We start from the raw sequence: 20,209 nt of genomic DNA on the forward strand, positions 1-20,209 counted from the left end.
GGAAAGAAATTGTAGATTGCTCTAACCCTACATTCGTCCTCTGATTTTTTTTTAAAAAAGTATCAATCCTTCAAGATAAATTGCAGTAATTTGTTTTTGACATGTGCAACTCTAAAAAATATATATTTTATAATAATGTTAAAATTAAAACACATTATGTCAATGAATTTAATTTTAGGAACTGAATTGGCCCAGATGACTAGAGATATTTTTATCAGACCAACTTCTGGTGTTACATCCCATTTTGGTTGCTATGGAAGAATAATGATTTCTCTCAACCAAAAATAAATCTCCCCTTGCAGTAAAGAAAAATACAGTCAGTTCTTTCTGTTATAGGCTGCTGTACCAAATGGTGTTTATCTACCGGTACATATTTAAAATAAAGTACTGGTCTGAGCAAGAAATGTAACGCTTATTGAAGGAAATCCTAGGCAGGATTTAGAGAGGCAAGAAGGTACTTTGCAACTGCTCAGGTATTTCTGAAAATTACTTACCCCATTCAGGCTATCCTGCTGTGAATGGTAAAAGAAATAAGATTTGCGACCTTGTCAGAAGGTCGCAATAGGGGATCACATGACCCCAGGACACTGCAACCATCAGAAAATATGAACTAGTTGCCAAGTGTCTGAATTTTAATTAGGTGACCACGGGGAAGCTGCAAACTCGTTAAGTCATTTTTTTCAATCCCGTTGTAACTTTGACAAGTCACTAAACGAATGGTTGTTGTTCAGACCAAGGCTTCCTGGGACCATAATTAAGTACATGCTTAATCTAAACAACCCTTGTTTTATTTCAACTGCTGGGAATTATTTTCATTCCCAGCCTGTAATGAGTCCTCGAGATAAGCACCCACCTTTATCTCCTTTGAATTGCTGCAAGTAAAATGCCAAATTAACTGTAAAAAAAAACCCAACCGAAGTACAAAGTCCACACAGAGCTTCAGAGACGACGACTTTCTTCCTGCAAAGGTTTCTCTACCTTTGCACCTCTTTTATACCTTAGGGGAGGGGCAATCACCTCCAAGCCTTACTCCTAAGTTGCCCCTTTTGTCTCAGCTACTCTTGCCTTTTAGCAGCTCTACGCACATGCACACTGGGAACAGGATCACCTTGTTCCTCTGCCTCGCTGCTGCCAGACTCTGGAGGCTCCAGAGTCAGCATACCACTCCCAGATGGTCCTGGCCCTATCTCTGCATCGGACGCAGGATCCTCGTCCGAGTCCATTCCAGACTCCCGGACTGGTCCCCGTTCTTCCCCACTGTCCGATTCCGCTGCTGTCTGCACAGGCTGCTGGTGAACCACAACAGTTGTAAGTTAATGAGTACCTGTTACCAAACTGTGGGAAAGTTGTGTTAAGTCTATGGTAGTCAGAAATCCAAGGGTGGGCCCTTAATAGTTTCTTAAAAGAGACTAGCTTTTGTGAGCTGTGAGCAAAAAGGAGCTATAGAACTTGATTTTGCAGTAACAATAACTGTAACAATAATGCAACAGCTTGGGATATCTTCTAATATACTCTCCAGGTCCACCTCCTCTCTTTTCATCCTGTCCCTGGGACACAGGCAGGGGTGGGCTTCACATTTTTTAGCAAGGGGCTCTCTGCCCTAATGACTGGCTGGCTGGGCGTGGCTAGGTGGTCACGTGACTGTGTGGGTGTGGCCAACTCAATGTCACTTCTTTGCGTTAATTACCTAAAAAGATATATACCAAAAAGTTGTTTATTATTTTGTGCATTTAATACTTAAATAAAAGACTGGGTGAAACCAGTCTTTTAGCAGTGATTATGAGGGATCTTGGAGTCTTGGTGGAGTTTCGTCAAGTAAACATTAATACCACTTGTTTAACTCTGTGTGGCTGTACATTTATTCATAACTGATCTCATAAACCGGTTCCCTTTGCATATTCTTTTTATACAAGGGTTACTCTGCACATATCCTAACAGGTATGCTTTAGATTCCTTCAACGGGATCGTATCTCAGGATACCCCCCCAAGTTTTCCTTCTTGTTATCAGTGTCTGCCCTCTGGAAAGAGGTATTCTGCCCCCACCCCACAAGATCCGGATGGCCCCACTCTGCTGTTATTTTGAAGAGCTCTGAAGACCTGGCTCTTTACCCAAAATTACAGCATAATGTAATGTGCTTGTTTCTGAGTGCCTTTTCCCAAAATCCTTGGTGTGGGTATCATTTATTTTCTACTTGGTAAAATTTTTGTTATATTGGCATTTTGGCGATCACGGTAGTCATTGCAGACAATGGTTGTACAGTGGTTAAGTGTTTAATCTGTTAATCTGTTCTTAAAGCTTGGTGTCGTCCGTCCGTCCCCCAACACCAATATGCATGTTAGATATAAGCCTGAGAATAGGCACTATCTGGTTCATATATTTCAGTACCATCCTTATACTTTTAACTAAGGAACAAGGTATACAAATACAAATACAGAAATGGGAACTTTTTACACACCTGTGCTTCAATTTTAGGATTCTTCTATATTGCCTAAAAGAAAGAAAAAGTTGAACTCATTGTGTAATTGGCCATTTATTCTGTAAAGTTTAAGCAACTCATTTATTTTCTTCTTCTTTTTTGGTCATCTTTAATATTTGCTACACGAAAAAAAAGGGGGTTTAAAAGACCAGCACTATTGAAAACTTCATAGAGATGTAAATTTTTTTTTTTTGTGAAGAGGGAGGGAGAGGACAAACAAGAAAATTTGGTCTCTAGTGCTCGAAACAGCTACTTTTGTTTTCAACACACACATCAATACAAGAAAGCAAAGCTACTTAGAGCCTTCCAAAGGGACTTGGGCCAAAGTTGACTGAATGAATGAATGGAGTCAGTTATCAAATGTAAGACCAGCTGATGGCTGCATACAATTAGCTACATTTGTCAATCTTTGCAGCCTTAGCTGGGGAATATACAGTTCCCACAGCAGTCTTTGGCATCAGAGCACTCGCATTATTTAAGAACTAAAATTATCTAGTACAGTACTTACTGCCACCTGTAATTCATACAATGACGGATTTTAGCACTATTGTCATGATAATGCAATAATGAATCGATATTAGGGCAAACTTTCTTCACCAACAATATGTATGACAAACATGTTCCCTTTTAAAGAGACATTCTAACAAAGGAGATTTGAATTTGGAATATGTGAAGAATGTAGTTGGTTTTTTTTGCTTTATTCTCAAAAAGGAAGACAAGAAGACAATCCAACAGGCATTTCATTAAATAAATTTATTTGTTAAAATAATTTAACTCCAGATACAACTGCTGAGTTTGCATTGAGTTCTATGTACAATTTGTTTTATTTTGAAATAGTTCGATTTAAACAACTGATAACTTATAAAATGTAATATTTTTTTTTCCATTTATCAGTTGTAACAGAGGTCCACAGTCAATTGTTAAAGATGCTTATTTCAACTCTAGAAATCACAAATTGTCAATGGTTAAATTTGCAAAAACACACTGCAATCCCTTTTTAAAACCTGATCAAAAACTCAGAAAGGAAAAGTTCACAATAAAATCCTGAAGTTGCCAAATTTGCTTTATTGTGGAGTTACTTCAGTTGTATTGAAGACCATGTGTCGCCTCACCCTAAACCTTTAAGCGGCATATAAGACACAGAAAATACTAGCATGTTTGCTGACAAAAAAAAATATGCCAATTTTTAAATAAAGGGATATACGGTACATGTAGTCCTCAACTTACGACAGTTCATTTAGTGACTATTCGAAGTTACATCACTGAAAAAAAAAGTGACTTAGGACCATTTTTCACACTTATGACCATTACAGCATCCTCATGCCCAAATGACCAAGATTTGGATGCTTGCCAACTGATTCATATTTAATGACAGTTGCAGGGTCACCCCATATCATGTGAACATCTTCTCTGACAAGCAAAGTCAACGGGGAAGCCAGATTCATTGAACAGCTGGGTTATTAATTTAACAACTGCAATGATTCACTTAACAACGGTGGCAAGAAAAGTTTTAAACCAAGGCAAAATGCACTTAACGTCTCGCTTAAGCAACAAAAAACGTGGGCTCAATTACAGTCATAAACCGAGGACTCCCCCTGTATTTATTGTTGGTATCACCAGATGAGGAAGTCCACAGAAACCGCTATCAATATGTCCATGTGTGCTGAATCATCTTACAGAAACATTCTGAACAGAAGTTGGCGTTGTTTAACCAGTTTGAAAGGAAAAGAGGAACTAATCGCTGCAGAAAAATACAAAGATCTACGCAAAGAATACCGGGTCTTTGGATGAACTGGTAATGTTTTAAGGCATGTTAGCCTCCTTCCCAAATTATGTCTACTGGATCTGCTTAGGATGCAATACAGGTAGTTATTCTCAACAAGCAGTGCCAAGGTATGTAATATTGCTGACCAGATGAATGGGGAAATGTCACCAATACATACGGAAGCTACTTTCTGTATGCTTGAAGAGTGGCATATATGGTGTTAGAATGACCTTGTGGCCAAGATTAAATATGCCTCTTTTGATCTTGTTTTTAAAATCTGTGCTCTGGGACAGCCATTGGCAAGATCATCTTTAGAAACGTAGCAATGGCCAGAAAATGACAAAAGTTGCCCACGGTTACAAATGGGGAAGGGTACGGATTGACAAAAGGAAAACACACTTCTTGCATTGGCACTAGGGATCCCTTTCAGCTGCCACTAACTCTGTGGGTCTACACCAGTGGTAGTCAACCTAGTCCCTACCGCCCACTAGTGGACGTTCCAGCTTTCATGGTGGGCGGTAGGGGATTTGTCCCCTACTTTATAAATCACCATTACTGTGGAACCGGTGGGCGGTTAGAGAAAATTTTACTACTAACAGAGGTACAAAAATGGGGGGTAGGTATAAAAAGGTTGATTACCCCTGGTCTACACACACACAACATGGGAGAGAGGGCATCTGCATAACTGCTGATTTCTATCAATTTGGTCAAATATACTCTATTACTCAGTGACAGAATCTAAATTGTTTCTTGGAATTAGCATATCACCTACTTTTGTATGAAAGTATATTGTTTAGTCTGTAAGTGAAGATTATGCACTACGAACTAGTTGTGGGGTTTTTTTTTTTCTCCCAAAGCTTCCTATTAAAATGACGCCTTGACAAAAATAAAAGAACTGCCATTTATGCTCCTCGTTCTTTTTACATCAAATAATCTGACATGCAATGCAGGATTTCTTTTTGGAATCAATCAGTATAAGATGCACTCAACACTCTTCTATACCTGCTTATTCCACTTTTATTTGATCAGTGAAATTATTTTCTGATGTTTCTTCTAGAAGAATTTAAAGATGGTAATTCATAATTTTTACCTTAACACATGGAGGTGCCCAATAAAAGCTGCATTAAGGTTCAGAAATTCTTAAAGCGGAGCATGAGGTTTAGGAAGGAATTACATTTCTAATACAGGACCTCCTGTTTAAATGACAACTCTTTGCTTTCTTGATTATGAGGGAGAAATAATTCAAGAACAAAGGCAAGTACAACCAATAATCATCCATCATTATTGTTAGAAATTGATCTAATCTACATTAAATGTGTTCTTACTGTGTAAGGTATAAAGTGGCCAAGTGTTTTTTTTAAAAAAGGCTTTTAAAAATTCATTTGCTTTTGATACCCTTTAGATTGCAGTTTGTTTTTCTGCTGATCAAGGCAAAATCTCAGAACTCAAGTTCATTACAGCATTTGTAAAAAGTTGCACTCGCCAACACACTCACACCCATACACAGAACATACATTCCTTTCCTCGCATCTACACAAGAAATTACAGAACTACTTCACAAGATTGAGAACCCAATCTTTCAGGATAGTATTTGGACCATAGGCTCGGTGATACTGTATTTTAAAGACCAATTTATCCATCAAGGTCCATTATCATTCCACCATTTCAATCTTCTGACTTTCTGATTGGAAACTTCCTCGATTGTAAGACATAATAGATATAATTGGTGCTGTTAAGTCATGCAAATTTTAAGTATTTCACTGCTATTTAAATTAAAATTAGAGGCTGAGCCACCATTTTAAAACAATGCTTTCACTCACTATTTGTCACAGCAATAACCAGGGCAACAGGATCACTTTAATGGCAGCACCTGACTAGCATATTAGGCAATTGAAGACACAAATCCTTTTTTTCTCATTCCCACATGGAATTAAAATATTTTGTATTCACCTTCTGAGACAAAGTAATTCTACACAGTTAACCAGAATCGCCAACAGTAAAGAGATAAATTGGCAAAATTAAATTCCATAGCTCAATTAGTATATCACATCCAAGACACAGCCCTTAAAAGGCAAAAAAATAAACTGGTATCCTTAAACTAAAAAATATAGGATGCTTTTACAGCCCCTGTGAGGTTTCTGCAAAAAGGAACGTCTGAATACAACATGGCTTCATTTTCCTTACAAGGTGGTACTTGTTAATGTGCTAGCAATGTTCCTCATTAGTAAGGCCAAACAATTCTTTTTTACCCCATCATGGTTGCTTCTTCCTGGATCAGCAAAGAGATTGATGCATTTCCTGCTCGGTAAAGCAAGGGCTGGTTTGGTATCTTGACTGAACAGCAGCTGAAGCAATCCACCATTTTCTGAGCAACAATGCAGAATATTTAGCATATTCTAATGTTTCGGTGTTCTCTTTACAAGCTGTTGATTTTTTCCCCCCAGAGCTTCTCTCTTTCCGTTCAAGTACTGATGGAGCATTTTTCCTTTTTGCATTATGGGATCACAGAAAAGAATGAATGTAAAGGAAACAACAGAATTATATATTAGTTTGCCAATAAATTTATCAACACTTGCGTCAAAAAATAAAATTAGCATATTTGACTGACTTGGCCACAAGTGATAAAAGTCCTGAAATTCAATAAGTAGATACCTTTTGTTAAATCTTCACTTATCAGTACAGAATAGGCAGAGTGCAAAAGGTCTTTGCTGGTGCGCTCCTTTTCACCGAAAACTTTTCTTAATTTAAAGCAGTAGCTGTTACCTGACAAGCCAATGTGCACGGATTGTGCTCACCCTGTAATCTGTTGGCTAAGCCAGAGAGTAGAACATGCAGAAGGTGTGCTGCAGGCAAATAAAGCTTCTCAATTATTATTATTTTATTCAATCGATCGATGTTCACTTGGAGGGTCAGTGCTACTCCACTTTGAATTTTTGACCAACTTTAAATCACAGCGTGAAATAGTCTATTCTGTCACCTTACCCAAATACAGCAAATGAGGTCCAATTCCATCCTTGGAATGCTATTGTATATTACATGCAGAACAGCATGGGTCATCTTTATCGGGTTGAGAGGCGTAGTTCATTTGTCTGACAATCTCTGCAAAGAGCTCATCCACCATGGTTTTGCTTTTAGCAGATGTCTCCATAAAAGGACAACCCCATTCTTCAGCCAGAGCTCTGCCTTCACTGGATGAAACTTCTCTCTCGTTCTCCAAGTCCACTTTATTTCCAACCAAGATTACAGGTACCTTTTCATATCTGCAATTAGAGGTAAACAAATAAGGTTGAAGCCTTTGGGCATCTTTGCAAAGAGAATAGAATGGAATGGAATGGAACAGAATAACAGAGTTGGAAGGGACCTTGGAGGTCTTCTAGTAACTTCTGATACTGTTACCTGTCCTGTGTTGGATTACATAGATGTCAACCAAACTAGAAAAACAAAATGTCAATACTTTTTGTATGAGTTGCATTCTTCTCCATGACCAGGAAGGGCTGGTAGCAACTTTTCTACCTATCAAATGTTATTAAAAGGCTGCAGCTCACAAAAGCTTATGCCTTTTAATAAAACATGTTGTTGGAAAAAAAATGCTACCAGGGTATTCCTAATGTTTTGCTACCACAGATTAATACAGCCTTCCTCCTACAGTATCCCCCACATTATGTGACTGATTATACCCTGCTAACTCTAGATTGTCAAGAACCTAAAGATTTTTTGCATATCCTGGATAAACTTATGCACGTTGAGAGAAAAATATATGTCCAATCCCACCTACCATATATGAAACAGCACAGTGGTATATAATAACATTTCAAGGTTAAATAATTCTGATTCTGCTTAACTCAAATTAGATAAAACGTTCAAATGCATATTGTATAATATTTTGAAAAAAAACAACAGAAATCTTCTTAACCTTCACTCTTTGCGCTGTGATACCAAATTTGATTTAAGACTCACTCAATCATGAAGCTCCTTGAGGGAGCCTAAACAACCGCACAGAACTGTGAAAAAGTAAAAGGGGAAGAGGAGAACATACCATAGATGACAATGGTGGCTAATCTTTTTGGGCTCCTATGCTAAAAATTGTATGCACACACGCACTTGTGTGCCAGTACCCAGAAGGCAATGCCCATCCCCCACACACCCCCTACGCATGCACACGCAAACCACCACCACCCCGTCCCCTTACCTGCACTGCACCTCACAGCTGATTTTCGGCTTCCCAGAGGCTTGAAAAAAGCCTCTGCAGGCCGAATAATAGGCCTGTTTTGTCACTTCCGATATTACAGTATTACAGGAAGTGATGAAACGGGCCTATTATTCGGTCTGCAAAGCCTGCAGAGGCTTTTTTCAAGCCTCTGGGAGGCCGAAAAAGGCCTCAAACCATCCCCAAAAAAATCAGCTGTGAGGCACACGTATGCGTAGTGACGTAAGTTTGCCTGCAGGTCACGTAGCCGGCACAAATGGCTCTGCGTGCCACATGATCTTTTGACCTCTTAAAGGTACAACATAAAATCAATAGTTCTGGGACCATTTAATCTTGTTTTTTCTAAAATCTGATTAAGAATTGATTTTAATTCCCTCTGAAGCTCTTTAGAAAACCAATTATCAAAGCTAAAATATTTTGATTATCAGCTATGACACTACCGTATCAGTTTAACATTGATGCTTAGTATAATAAGCTTATTAAATTGTTCTATGTTCCCAAAATGTAAAATGAGTGCATGCAGTGTTATTCTTTTACTAGCTAACATAATATTTATGTTTTCTCGTATGATACTTTCAGCATAGGGCATATGGAACATACACCCACCACATTATTTCCTTTTTTTGCAAATGTTAAGTAAAATGCAGAAAATAAATATGAGACAGCTGACAAATTAAAAATAGCTAAATTACATTCCCGGGAGATTTGGCTGTACTGAAACTTCTCAGGCAGGAGGACTTCTCTTCTTAATAAAGAGGATTTGCACAATGTGGGAACTGTGGTGGATTGGCATTCCGGAAACTTACTCAACATAGACCTCTTCTAAACTTTCATTTGTTTAAAAGTTAATTTTGCATTGGGATTTTTTTTTTTAAAGATTCATGATCTCTGTCCCTGTAATTTTATAAAAATAAGACCTTGAAATGGGGGTGAACGTTTATGAAACGAGAACCTTTGTAGCATCCCTTGAATCATGTGATCAACATTCAGATGCTTGGCAACTGGTTCATATTTATGATGGTTGCACGAGTCATGTGATCATCTTTTGCGACCTTCTGCCCAGCCAAGTCAATGGGGAAAAGCCAGATTCACTTAACAACCAGGTTATTAATGTAACAACTGCAGTGATCCACTTAACAAATGTAGCAAGGAAAGTTGTAAAATGGGTCAGAACTCCCTTAACAAATTTCTCGCTTAGCAACATAAATTCTGGGCTCCAACGTGCCTACCGTCCCTGTCCTATTGTTTCTCTTATTCTTTTATTTTTCATATATGTACCCATTTCATGTATTCACAACTATGTATACTCTTATACTTATTATCTTGTAAACAATTGGCAAATCAAATAAATAAATAAATAAATAAATTGTGGTCGTAAGTCGAGGTCTACCAGTATTACTTAAAAAAAGAAAGAAGAAAAAGAATAATGTACTTTCAGGCAGCAGGGCAGAATCTTATGTTGCAATTTCTAGTTATTCTTAAGTGTCACTGTTGGGGGGATACCATCATTAGCAGGGCAATTATATAGTAGTCCTTGACTTGTGATCATGTGACTATGGGGGGGGGGAGAATGCTGAAATGGTCATAAGTGTGAAAAATGGTCATAAGTCACTTTTTTCAGTGCCATTGTCATTTTGAACAGTCACTAAATGAACTGTTGTTGTAAGTCGAGGACTACTTATATTCTAAAGCCAGATAATAGAATTGGTCAACTATCTCCAACAAAAAAGAGTGTTATTGCTAGTAAAATGACTAACAAAAATGAAAACGGTATCAATAAAATTAAAAAGTCCAGTCCTATATATTAATGCCAAGCTCAATATATGTTCCTAGACCAGTGGTGGCTAACCTTTTTGGGCTCCTGTGCCAAAAATTGTGTGTGCACTTACACATGCGCGCTCACGTGCCAGCACCCAGAAGACAATGCGTGTGCCCCCCCGTCCCATGTGTATGCATGCGCAATCCTCCCCCTACCACCACCCCCTTACCTGCACTGTGCCTGCCAGCTGATTTTCGGCCTGTTTGAGGCCTTTTTCGGCCTCCTAGAGGCTTGAGGAAAGCTTCTGCAGGCTTTGCAGGTGGAAAAATGGGCCCATTTTGTCACTTCCGGTATTTCCGGAAATACAGGAAGTGATGAAACAGGCCTATTTTTCGGCCTGCGAAGGCTTTCCTCAAGCCTCTGGGAGGCCGAAAATCAGCTGTGAGGCGCACGCATGCGCAGTGAGTTAAGTTTGCCTGCAGCTCGCATGCCTCACAAATGGCTCTGCGTGCCACCTGTGGCACGCATGCCATAGGCTCGCCATCACAGCCCTAGGCCTTTCAGCAAGATCCCACCTGCCTATACTTAATAATGGCATAAAATTTGCAATTCAAATTCAAACATAAATTAACCAGCAGTGAAATTCATCATAAAAACTAAAACCTCTAAATTTTCCTGAAATGTCCTTTCCAAAGATACTTGTTATAAAACTGATTATATCTTAAGTTAACAAATGTATATTCCAAGCACTCATTTAAACTTATGGTTTTGTGCGAGGGGCAGGTATGCATGCAGACAGAGCTTCATTTATGTGAGTGGTGGTCACATGGGTGGAGCTGTGAGTGCCAGCGCCTGCTGCTTGTGGGAGCAGGGCTGCGAGCACTGGCACCCTTCGCTCGCATGACGGGGGTTGTGAACAGCATCCGCCCATGTGAGTCGGGCTGCATGCGCATGCCAGCCCACCGCTCATGCAACCTGGCTGGAAATATGGCGTGGCCAAGTAGTGGGCCGCAGCCCACAGGTTGGGAGACCCCTGTCCTAGGATACGTAAGTTTGGATAAGTGAGAGTACTTTTACCAGTTTTGCATTCCTTAAGAGATAAACATTGAAATTATGCAATGTTGGGTCTTCCCTATCTTTTTATCACAGAATTTAACCTTGGTTCTTATCTTTATAGTATAAGTTATAAAGCCAGGTTTTATAGTGGGTTTTCAATGAAGGAGCCTGTACCTTGCAGATTCTCAGTCATCCAGGCCAGTGTTGTCTCCAAGGTGCTTTTTCAAAACACAACTAGACTGTGTTTTTTCTTTGAGGAAGACATTTCGCTTCTCATCCAAGAAGCTTCATCAAAATATTGATAATAACCAACAAGAAGGACATCATTTAATGTTATCTCACCATTCTTCCCTAAGGCTCAAAGGCCTGAATATCATTTCACTAGAAAAAAAATAAAAACTGAAAACTTTTCCAAAACACAGTAACACAGATTTTCCCCTTCCTAGTTGCACTCAGAAGTAATATTTTATATGTTGCAAGCAAACAGAAGCAGAAGACTTTGCAGCCTGAAAAAGTAGATTGCAATGCCATTTTTAGTACTCTGCCAGACAAACCCTTTATAGAGAACATGGAATAGAGAACAGAGTTGGAAGAAACCTTGAAGGTCTTGTAGTCCAACGCCTTGCTCAAGCAGAAGACCCTATAACCTATGCCATGCCAAAAGTGGCACGCAGAGCAATCTCTTCATGCATGCCTGCAGTCACCCGTTGCTCTTCTGGGTTCCAGTGCACGCATGTGCGCTGGCCAGTTGGTCTTGCGTGTGCGGAAGCACTGGAAACTGAACAGCTTCCTGGAGAGCATATGCACGCCGTCCAGCTGGTCTTCACGTGCGCATGCATATTAGAAACTGGACGACTAGGCGGCTGGCACACACACGTGTGCCGGGAAGGTAAGCTTCCGGTTTCCGGTGCTCTCCCATATGCGTGTCAGGGAGCTGCTCTTCTGGTTTCTGGTGGGTGCACTCCCATTTTGACACTTGGTGCTGAAAAGGTTAACTACCACTGCCCTATATCTGTGATGGTGAATTTATGGCACGCATGCCATGCAGAGCCATTTGTGCTGGCACACAAGCTGCAGGCAAACTTACCTCACTGCGCATGCGCATGGTGCACCTCATAGCTGATTTTTTTTCAGTTGGTTTGAGGCCTTTTTCGGCCTCCCAGAGGCTTGGAAAAAGCTTCTGCAAGGCATTTCAGGCTGAATTATAGGCCCGTTTCATCACTTCCTTTAATACCAGAAGAGACAAAACAGGCCTATAATTCATCCTGAAAAGCCTTGCAGAGGCTTTTTCCAAGCCTCTGGGGGGCCGAAAAAGACCTCAAACCAACTGAAAAATCAGCTGTGAGGTGCAGTGCAGGTTAAGGGGGTGGGACTGGGGATTGCGCATGCATGAGCAGGGGACGTGGGGAAGGGGGGTGCGCATTGCATTCTGGGTGTTGGCATGTAATTTTTGCAACGTACAATTTTTGGCACAGGAGCCCAAAAAGGTTAGGCACCACTGCCCTATATCATTCTGGACAAATGGCTCTCCAGTCTCTTCTTGAAAACCTCCGTGATGAAACCCCCCACAATTTCTGGAAGTAAGCTGTTCCATTGATTACCTCCAGAAATTGTGGGTGCTCTATCATTGGCATTTTCAAGAAGAAACTGGACAAATATTTGTTCAAAATGATAGAGATAGTCTCAAGTTATCACTGGTTGTTTCAAAGTTACAATGGACAAAAGCTACTAATACCATTTCATGGCCATGGCCAAACACGCACACAGCTTTTTGGATGCTTGGCAACTGACTCACGTTTAAAGCTGTTTGCAATGAACTGCAGTTATATGACTGTGATTTTTTTTACTTTTTTTGCCTATTTTCAGCAAATAACGCACATTGGCTAAAATGGATATTCTTAATAATACAGCATTCGCTTAATGGCTACCACAAAAAATGTCATAAAGTCAGCTCCAGTCACGTAATGAATGACCTGCTAAAGCACCACGATTCATGACCAAAATTTCAGGTTCAACACAGTGAGGACTCCAGTACCCCATTAAATCATTTGTTCCGAAATCAACAGCAGTTTTGATGCTTGATTCAGTTTTACAACTTTTAAAATGGTATTCAGCTGTAGAAAATGAGAAATGCAAAACAACTGGTTTAATGCGAAGCTAAATCGTTCATCTATGCACACATCAATGTGAACACACGACAACACAGGAAGAAGAGTGCTGTACAGATGTCAAGATCTATGCAGCAGAAAAATTCAGATTGTTTAAAATACATATGTCAAAACAACCTGAAAGAGGTGTTGAGAAACAACATGTGTGGGTGAATGTAATGCCAGGCAACATAAATACATACATACATACGCGCGTGTACACACACACACACGTTGCAGGAGTCATGTAGACTGATGGAGACGCCATACACAGCACCGGAAGTAGATGGAAGGAGGAACCGAAAGCTCTGTGTGTGTGTAAAAAGAATTAAATACACACAAGGGCAGAGAGGACAGAGAGAACTGGATGCAAGGAGCTCCGAGGATGAATAACCATAAGATAAAAAAGAATGACAAGATCGATTTACTCAATGTGAATGGCAGCACATTTGGGTAACACGGATATGGATTAGACAATAGCGATTCCGAGGTGCAGATCTCTGCAAGAGGCTATTGGCCAGTCTCTCTGCAGCATTTCAAACAAGAAGAGCTGCAGGCAGAGATGGATGAAAGCAGGCATGAGTCAGAAGGAGGCTGAATCAATGGGCCTTACATCACAGAGGCATTTGCCCAGGCAGGACATTTGGATATACTGGAGGAATAAGAGGAACTGAGCAACTGAGCTGCAAATATGTTTGTTTGTGTGTGTGTGCGTGCGCGCGCGTCAGGAGCAGGGAAGGATGATGGGTCCACGCTTTCTGCAAAGCAAGCAAGGCTTCTGGAAAACTGAGCTGCAAGTGTTGTGTGTGTGTGTGTGTGTGTTTGTGTAATTCAGCTTTCTGCAAAGCAAGTAAGGCTTCTGGGAAACTGAGCTGCAAGTGTGTGTATGTGTGTGTAAGTAAAAGCAGATGGGAGTTGCAGAAAGCAGCTCCATCAGAAGCAGGGAAGGATGATGGGTCCATGCTTGCTGCAAAGCAAGCAAGGCTTCTGGGAAACAGAGCTGCAAGTGGTGTGTGTGTGTGTTTGTATAATTCAGCTTTCTGCAAAGCAAACAAGGCTGCTTCTGGGAAACTGAGCTTCAAGTGTGTGTGTGTGTGTGTGTGTGTGTGTGTGTGTGTGTGTGTGTATGTATGTATGTATGTATGTATGTATGTATGTATGTATGTATGTATAATATATATAATTCAGCTTGGGTCCACGCTTTCTGCAAAGCAAATAAGGCTTCTGGGAAACAGAGCTGCAAGTGGTGTGTGTGTGTGTGTGTGTTTGTGTAATTCAGCTTTCTGCAAAGCAAACAAGGCTGCTTCTGGGAAACTGAGCTTCAAGTGTGCCTGCGTGTATGTGTGTGCACGTATGTATATACATATATGTATGTATGTATAATATATATAATTCAGGTGGGGCCAAGCTTTCTGCAAAGCAGGCAAGGCTTCTGGGAAATCGCCCGGCCACCAGGATCCCAAAGGAAGGAGGGATTTGGGTGGGAGTATGAAAGAGGGAAAGAAGCTGGGATCTCTCTGGGTTAAAGGCGATGGGGGGGGTCCTGAATCTCTCCCCCATCCTCTCTCCCCCCCGCTCCAGCCCCCCCCCGTCACCTCTTGACACGGATGATCTGGTCGCGCATGGGGCGGATGTCCTGGAAGCTCTGCTGGTTGACCAGGCTGTAGACCAAGATGAAGCCCTGCCCGTTCTTGATGTAGAGATCCCGCATGGAGGCGAACTGCTCGGTGCCGGCTGTGTCGAGGATCTCCAGCACCGACGGCGAGGCGTCCACCTCGATCTCCTTGCGGTAGAAGTCTTCGATGGTGGGGTCGTACTTCTCGATGAACGTGCCCGTCACGAACTGCACGGTGAGCGCCGATTTGCCCACCCCGCCCGAGCCCAGCACCACCACCTTGTACTCCCGCATCCTCTTCCCACGCCAGGACTCGGTCGGCCGCCGCTCATCCGCCGCCTCGGGCGTCACCCGGCTGCCGCCGCCGCCACCGCCGCCGCCGCCACCGCATCTGCCGCCACCGCCGCCGCCGCCATGGCTTTAAACGGCGAGGGAATCCCAAGGAAGGGGAGCGCTCCGACCCGCCGCCGCCGCCGCCTCAAGACGATGCTCGCCGATGGCCGGAGCCGCCTTCCAGGGACCTTCCAGCGAACGCGGCGGTGGCAGTGGCGGCACTACTGTTGCTGCTGGGGCTGCCAGGAGGCGGAACATCCCGCCCCCTCATGGCCCGTAACCGAGGGAACTACCAATCGGATCGAAGCTGGGCGTTCCGTCACGTGGTTGGAAGGGATTCGTCTTCGCCAATGGGCGCTGCCGGAGAAGCTGAGCGACACGCTCTCCTTTCCTTCCTTCCTTCCTTTTCTCTCTCTCTCTCTCTCTCTCTTCTCCCCCCACCCCCTCAGCCTCTCCGCCGCTCTTTCTCCTTGTAACCTAGGAAACAAGAGACCCGCCTTTTTCTTCCCCCGTAGGCCGGGGCAAGTTTCGAGGCCCGTCGTTTCAAAAGGCCTCCTGTCGAGAAGGGCATTCCCCTCACGGGCGAGAGGGTTAACCAGCCGGCGGCGGGGGCTGCTTGCTCCTACTGCCGGACGCGCGGGAGCGGGACGGGACAATAAAAGAATCTTTTGGGATTCTCTCTTTGCGCCTGGTTACTAAAATGTTAAAATGGGAATGGGAGAGACTCTTGTTCCGACTCCCTGGGGGGAAATAGGAAGCTTTCTTTAAAGTGGGGCCTTCCCCCAATAACAATAGCACTTAGTCCTCTCTAAGCGGTTTACAGAATCAGCCTATTGCCCCGAACAGTCTGGTTCCTCCTTTTACTGACCTCGGAGGGGCGGAAGGTTGAGTCAAACCTTGAGCCTGAGGAGATTCGAACTGCAGGCAGTCAGCAGAAGTAGCCTGCAGCACCGGGCTCTAACCACGGGGCTACCACTAATGTTATTGATTAAATCAATTTGATTTAATCATGCAGCTGCAAGCACCCCTCAAACCCTTGCCTGGAGTTGGTTTGGAGCCATCAATGTTATGGTCAAACCTTTGTGGAATACAGGTAGTCCTTGAGTTACGACCACAATGGAGCCCAAAATTTATGTTGTGAAATGAAACATAAGCCCCCATTTTACGGCTTCTCTTGCCAGAGTTAAGTGAATCATTGCATTTGTTAAGTTAGTCGCACGATGGTTAAGTGAATCTGGATTCCCCGTTGATTTGGCTTGTCAGAAGGTCGCCAAAGTGGATCACGTGATCCTGGACACGACAACGGTCATAAAAACGAACCACTTGTCAAGCATCTGAATTTTGATCATGCAACCATGGGGATGCTGCAACGGATGTAAGTGTGAAAAACGGTTATAAGTCACATTTTTCAGTGCTGTTGTAACTGAACGGTTGCTAAATCAACTGTTGTAAGTCGAGTACTAAGTAGTCTTTAAGAGATCAGGCAACAGATTTTCATTTTTAATGTGAGCCAGTGTGCTCAGAGTAAAAAAAAATGACAATAAAGCTTATCTTAGGAGGCTCTAGCAATGTGTTGCTGATTTTAAATAGCAGCATATGGTCCAGGTAATTGATCGGAGCTGATTTTGGAAAATTAGGCAAGATGGGCTTTATATTTATTAATCAAATTTACATGGCTGCCCATCTACTTACAATAGATTATTTACCCCTCACATCCTGGACACAAACTGTTGTCAACTCCTACCCTCAAAACAACGCTAGAGAGCACTGCATATCAGAACTAGACACAAGGAGTTTTTCCCCCCAAAAGCCATCACTCTGCTAAACAAATAATTCCCTCAACACTGTCAAACTATTTACTAAGTCTGCATTACTATTACTATTAATCCTCCCATCCTTCCTTTCACCTATCTCCTCCCACTTATGACTGTATGACTATAACCTTGTTGCTTGTATCCTTACGATTTTTATTGACTATTTCCTAGTACGATTTAATTGCTTATTGTACCCTATGACTATTATTGTTGTACCTTATGATTCTGGACTCTTGATGAATGTATCTTTTCTTTTATGTACACTGAGAGCATTTGCACCAAGACAAATTCCTTGTGCCTCCAATCACACTTGGCCAATAAAGAATTCTATTCTATTCTATTCTATTCTATTCTATTCTATTCTATTCTATTCTATTCTATTCTATTCTATTCTATTCTATTCTATTCTATTCAGTGGCCAAAGTTACAATGGCACTGAAAAATGACTTTTGAGTTTTTCACACTGAAGATCATTGCAGCATCTCTGTGATCATGTGATTTAGATTCGGATGCTTGACAACTGACTCACTTTTATGATGGTTGCAGAGTGGTGGGTCATATGATCACCTTTTGTGAACTTCTGACAAGCAAAGTCAATGCATACACTTAACCTTGTTACTAATTTAACAACAGTGATTCAATTAAGTGTGGCAAGAAAAGTCGTAAAATGGAGCAAAACTCATTTAACAAATTTCTCACTCAGCAACATAAATTTTGGGCTCAAATTTTGGTCGTAAGTCAAGGACTACTTGTACTTGGATGGGAGAGCACCAAGATTTCCCAGGGCTGTAAAATCAACCGGGGAGTTGAAAAAGAAGGCAAGCACCGATTGCTAGAGAAAACTATTGATTTTCCCTTCTATTCCCTCATCTAAATCATTTGTGAAGTTATTGAAGAGTACTGGGCCTAAGTCGGAACCTTGGGGTACCCCACTGCTTACTTCACTGCATTACTATAGATATAGATGTAGTACTATTAAGAACTTGTTGAGTATGGTTTGTCAGCAGGTACAAATCCATCTGGTGGTATATTTCTTAGGACCAGCCTAGGAGTTGCTGACTGTCCCTCTGAATTCTTGGACATAGGCTGCAACAGAACACCTTCCTTGCTTGATGGTTTTGATCCTGGTTTTGGCCCTCTTATCTACCAGCAGATCCTCAAACAATTGTCTCCGGGCCATCGTAGAAGCTTCAAAGTTGTGTAACTCTTCAGCATCTTCATCGTGTAGTGCTACAACCCAATTAGTAGCCTCACCTTCTAGAGGTCTGGTGACAGAGCACCACTGTGGCAGATATTTTAATAAACTTGATTTTATCACTGCCAGAACATAGAGAATGTCAGACCTGCCCCAGCTAGGTCCCTAGGAAAGAAAGACCCTTGAGTCCAAGTGATAGGTTCTTTTACTAAGGATTAGTGGTTGCAGCAAAAGCAAGGCCAGATCTGAGTCTTCTCGTGCAAAGGTTACAGTTTTCCCCTTTCCCTGGCTTTCTCCCCTTGACCAAATTAATAGCGTCCAATGGCATCCCAGCTCAATGTTTTGGGAACCACTTTGATGTCAGGCGTGTCTCAAAGTGGTTTCATGTTCTTTTCTAGGCCAGGCGTACTTGGGCAGCTGGATCATTCTGGTTTGACACTTCTGGTTCCTGTCAGTGAAACAGCTGAAGATGGCAGTGCTGAAAGAAGATCAACTGGGGGTTAATCAAAGTTGGGTGGTTTTGTTTTTTTTGTTAGAATCAAAACATGAACCCTACTATTACAACAAAAGTATGCTAAAATTAGCACAGCAAGTTGATTTAAATAGTGTGTTATATTCTTCCAATAAGGTTAGATTTCATAGTACATGATTGTTGGGTGCTATAATTCACATCTTTTACATTTTTTATTTCTGAAAACTCACATGTTTCCAGCTAGATAACAACATAATTTACAACACATGGATTGGAAGAAAGTTTACTTTTCTCCAGAAGAGCCTCTGGAAAACCTATATTAACCATCTTTGTTAATTATTCCTGGTTTGAACTGAGCTTGCATTGTTAAAGTTCAGCACTGCTTTTATTATGATTATTATCACTGCCAACTCTGCATGATGGAACCATTAAAGGTATTCCAAAGAAAGCTAGGTGAACAGCAGAGAAAATGAATGAATTCTTTGCTTTCATCTTTATTGCCAAAATATAGATCAGATGATTAGACTTGAAGTAGATTTTGAAAAAGGATCAGAAGAACCAAGACAAATAGAAGTAACGAGACATGAAAGACATATGAACTAGGAAAATAAAATATCTGGATTAAAATAGTGTACACTCAAAAAATCCTTAACAAAGTTAAATATGAAATTACTGACTTTCTCATAACATGCAACTTATCTTTAGCATTAGCACCCGTTTGTGACAATTAGAAAATACCGTATTTATCGGCGTATAACACGCACAGGCGTATAACACGCATCTTCATTTTAAGAGGGAAATTTCAGGAAAAAAATTTAAATTTCTAAATAAAAACACCGCCCGGCCTCCGCCGCACCGCCCGGCCTCCGCTTGCCCTCTGCTCGCATCGCCCGGCCTCCGCCGCACCGCCCGGCCTCCTGCCCTCCTCCTCGCACCGCCCGGCCTCCGCCGCACCGCCTGGCCTCCGCTTGCCCTCCGCCGCACCGCCCGGCCTCCGCTTGCCCTCCGCCGCACCGCCCGGCCTCCGCTCGCACCGCCCGGCCTCCGCTGCCTCCGCCGCACCGCCCGGCCTCCCGCTTGCCCTCTGCTCGCACCGCCCGGCCTCCGCTCGCACCGCCCGGCCTCCGCTTGCCCTCCGCTCGCACCGCCCGGCCTCCGCTTGCCCTCCGCTCGCACCGACCGGCCTCCGCCGCACCGCCCGGCCTCCGCTTGCCCTCCGCCGCACCGCCCGGCCTCCGCTTGCCCTCCGCTCGCACCGCCCGGCCTCCGCTCGCACCGCCCGGCCTCCGCCGCACCGCCCGGCCTCCGCTGGCTTAACATTATATCGGCGTATAACACGCATACATCATTTGCCCCCTATTTTCAGGGG

At 42.4% G+C, this 20,209-nt stretch overlaps 1 protein-coding gene across 1 annotated transcript; it reads right to left on the reverse strand.

Moving 5' to 3' along the window:
- Positions 1-3,215: 3,215 nt before the first annotated feature.
- RAP2A (RAP2A, member of RAS oncogene family) lies at positions 3,216-15,602 on the reverse strand. Its single transcript, XM_026668968.2, has 2 exons — positions 15,007-15,602; positions 3,216-7,502 (listed from the first exon to the last, which is right to left on the reverse strand). The coding sequence occupies exons 1-2, from the start codon at positions 15,318-15,320 to the stop codon at positions 7,265-7,267; spliced, it is 552 nt and encodes a 183-aa protein (XP_026524753.1). The 5' UTR covers positions 15,321-15,602; the 3' UTR covers positions 3,216-7,264.
- Positions 15,603-20,209: the final 4,607 nt, after the last annotated feature.

This window comes from Notechis scutatus, chromosome 5 (assembly GCF_049901735.1).
Source record: "Notechis scutatus isolate UNSWTSFEM ecotype Mainland chromosome 5, rNotScu1.2, whole genome shotgun sequence".
Taxonomy (NCBI): domain Eukaryota; kingdom Metazoa; phylum Chordata; class Lepidosauria; order Squamata; family Elapidae; genus Notechis; species Notechis scutatus.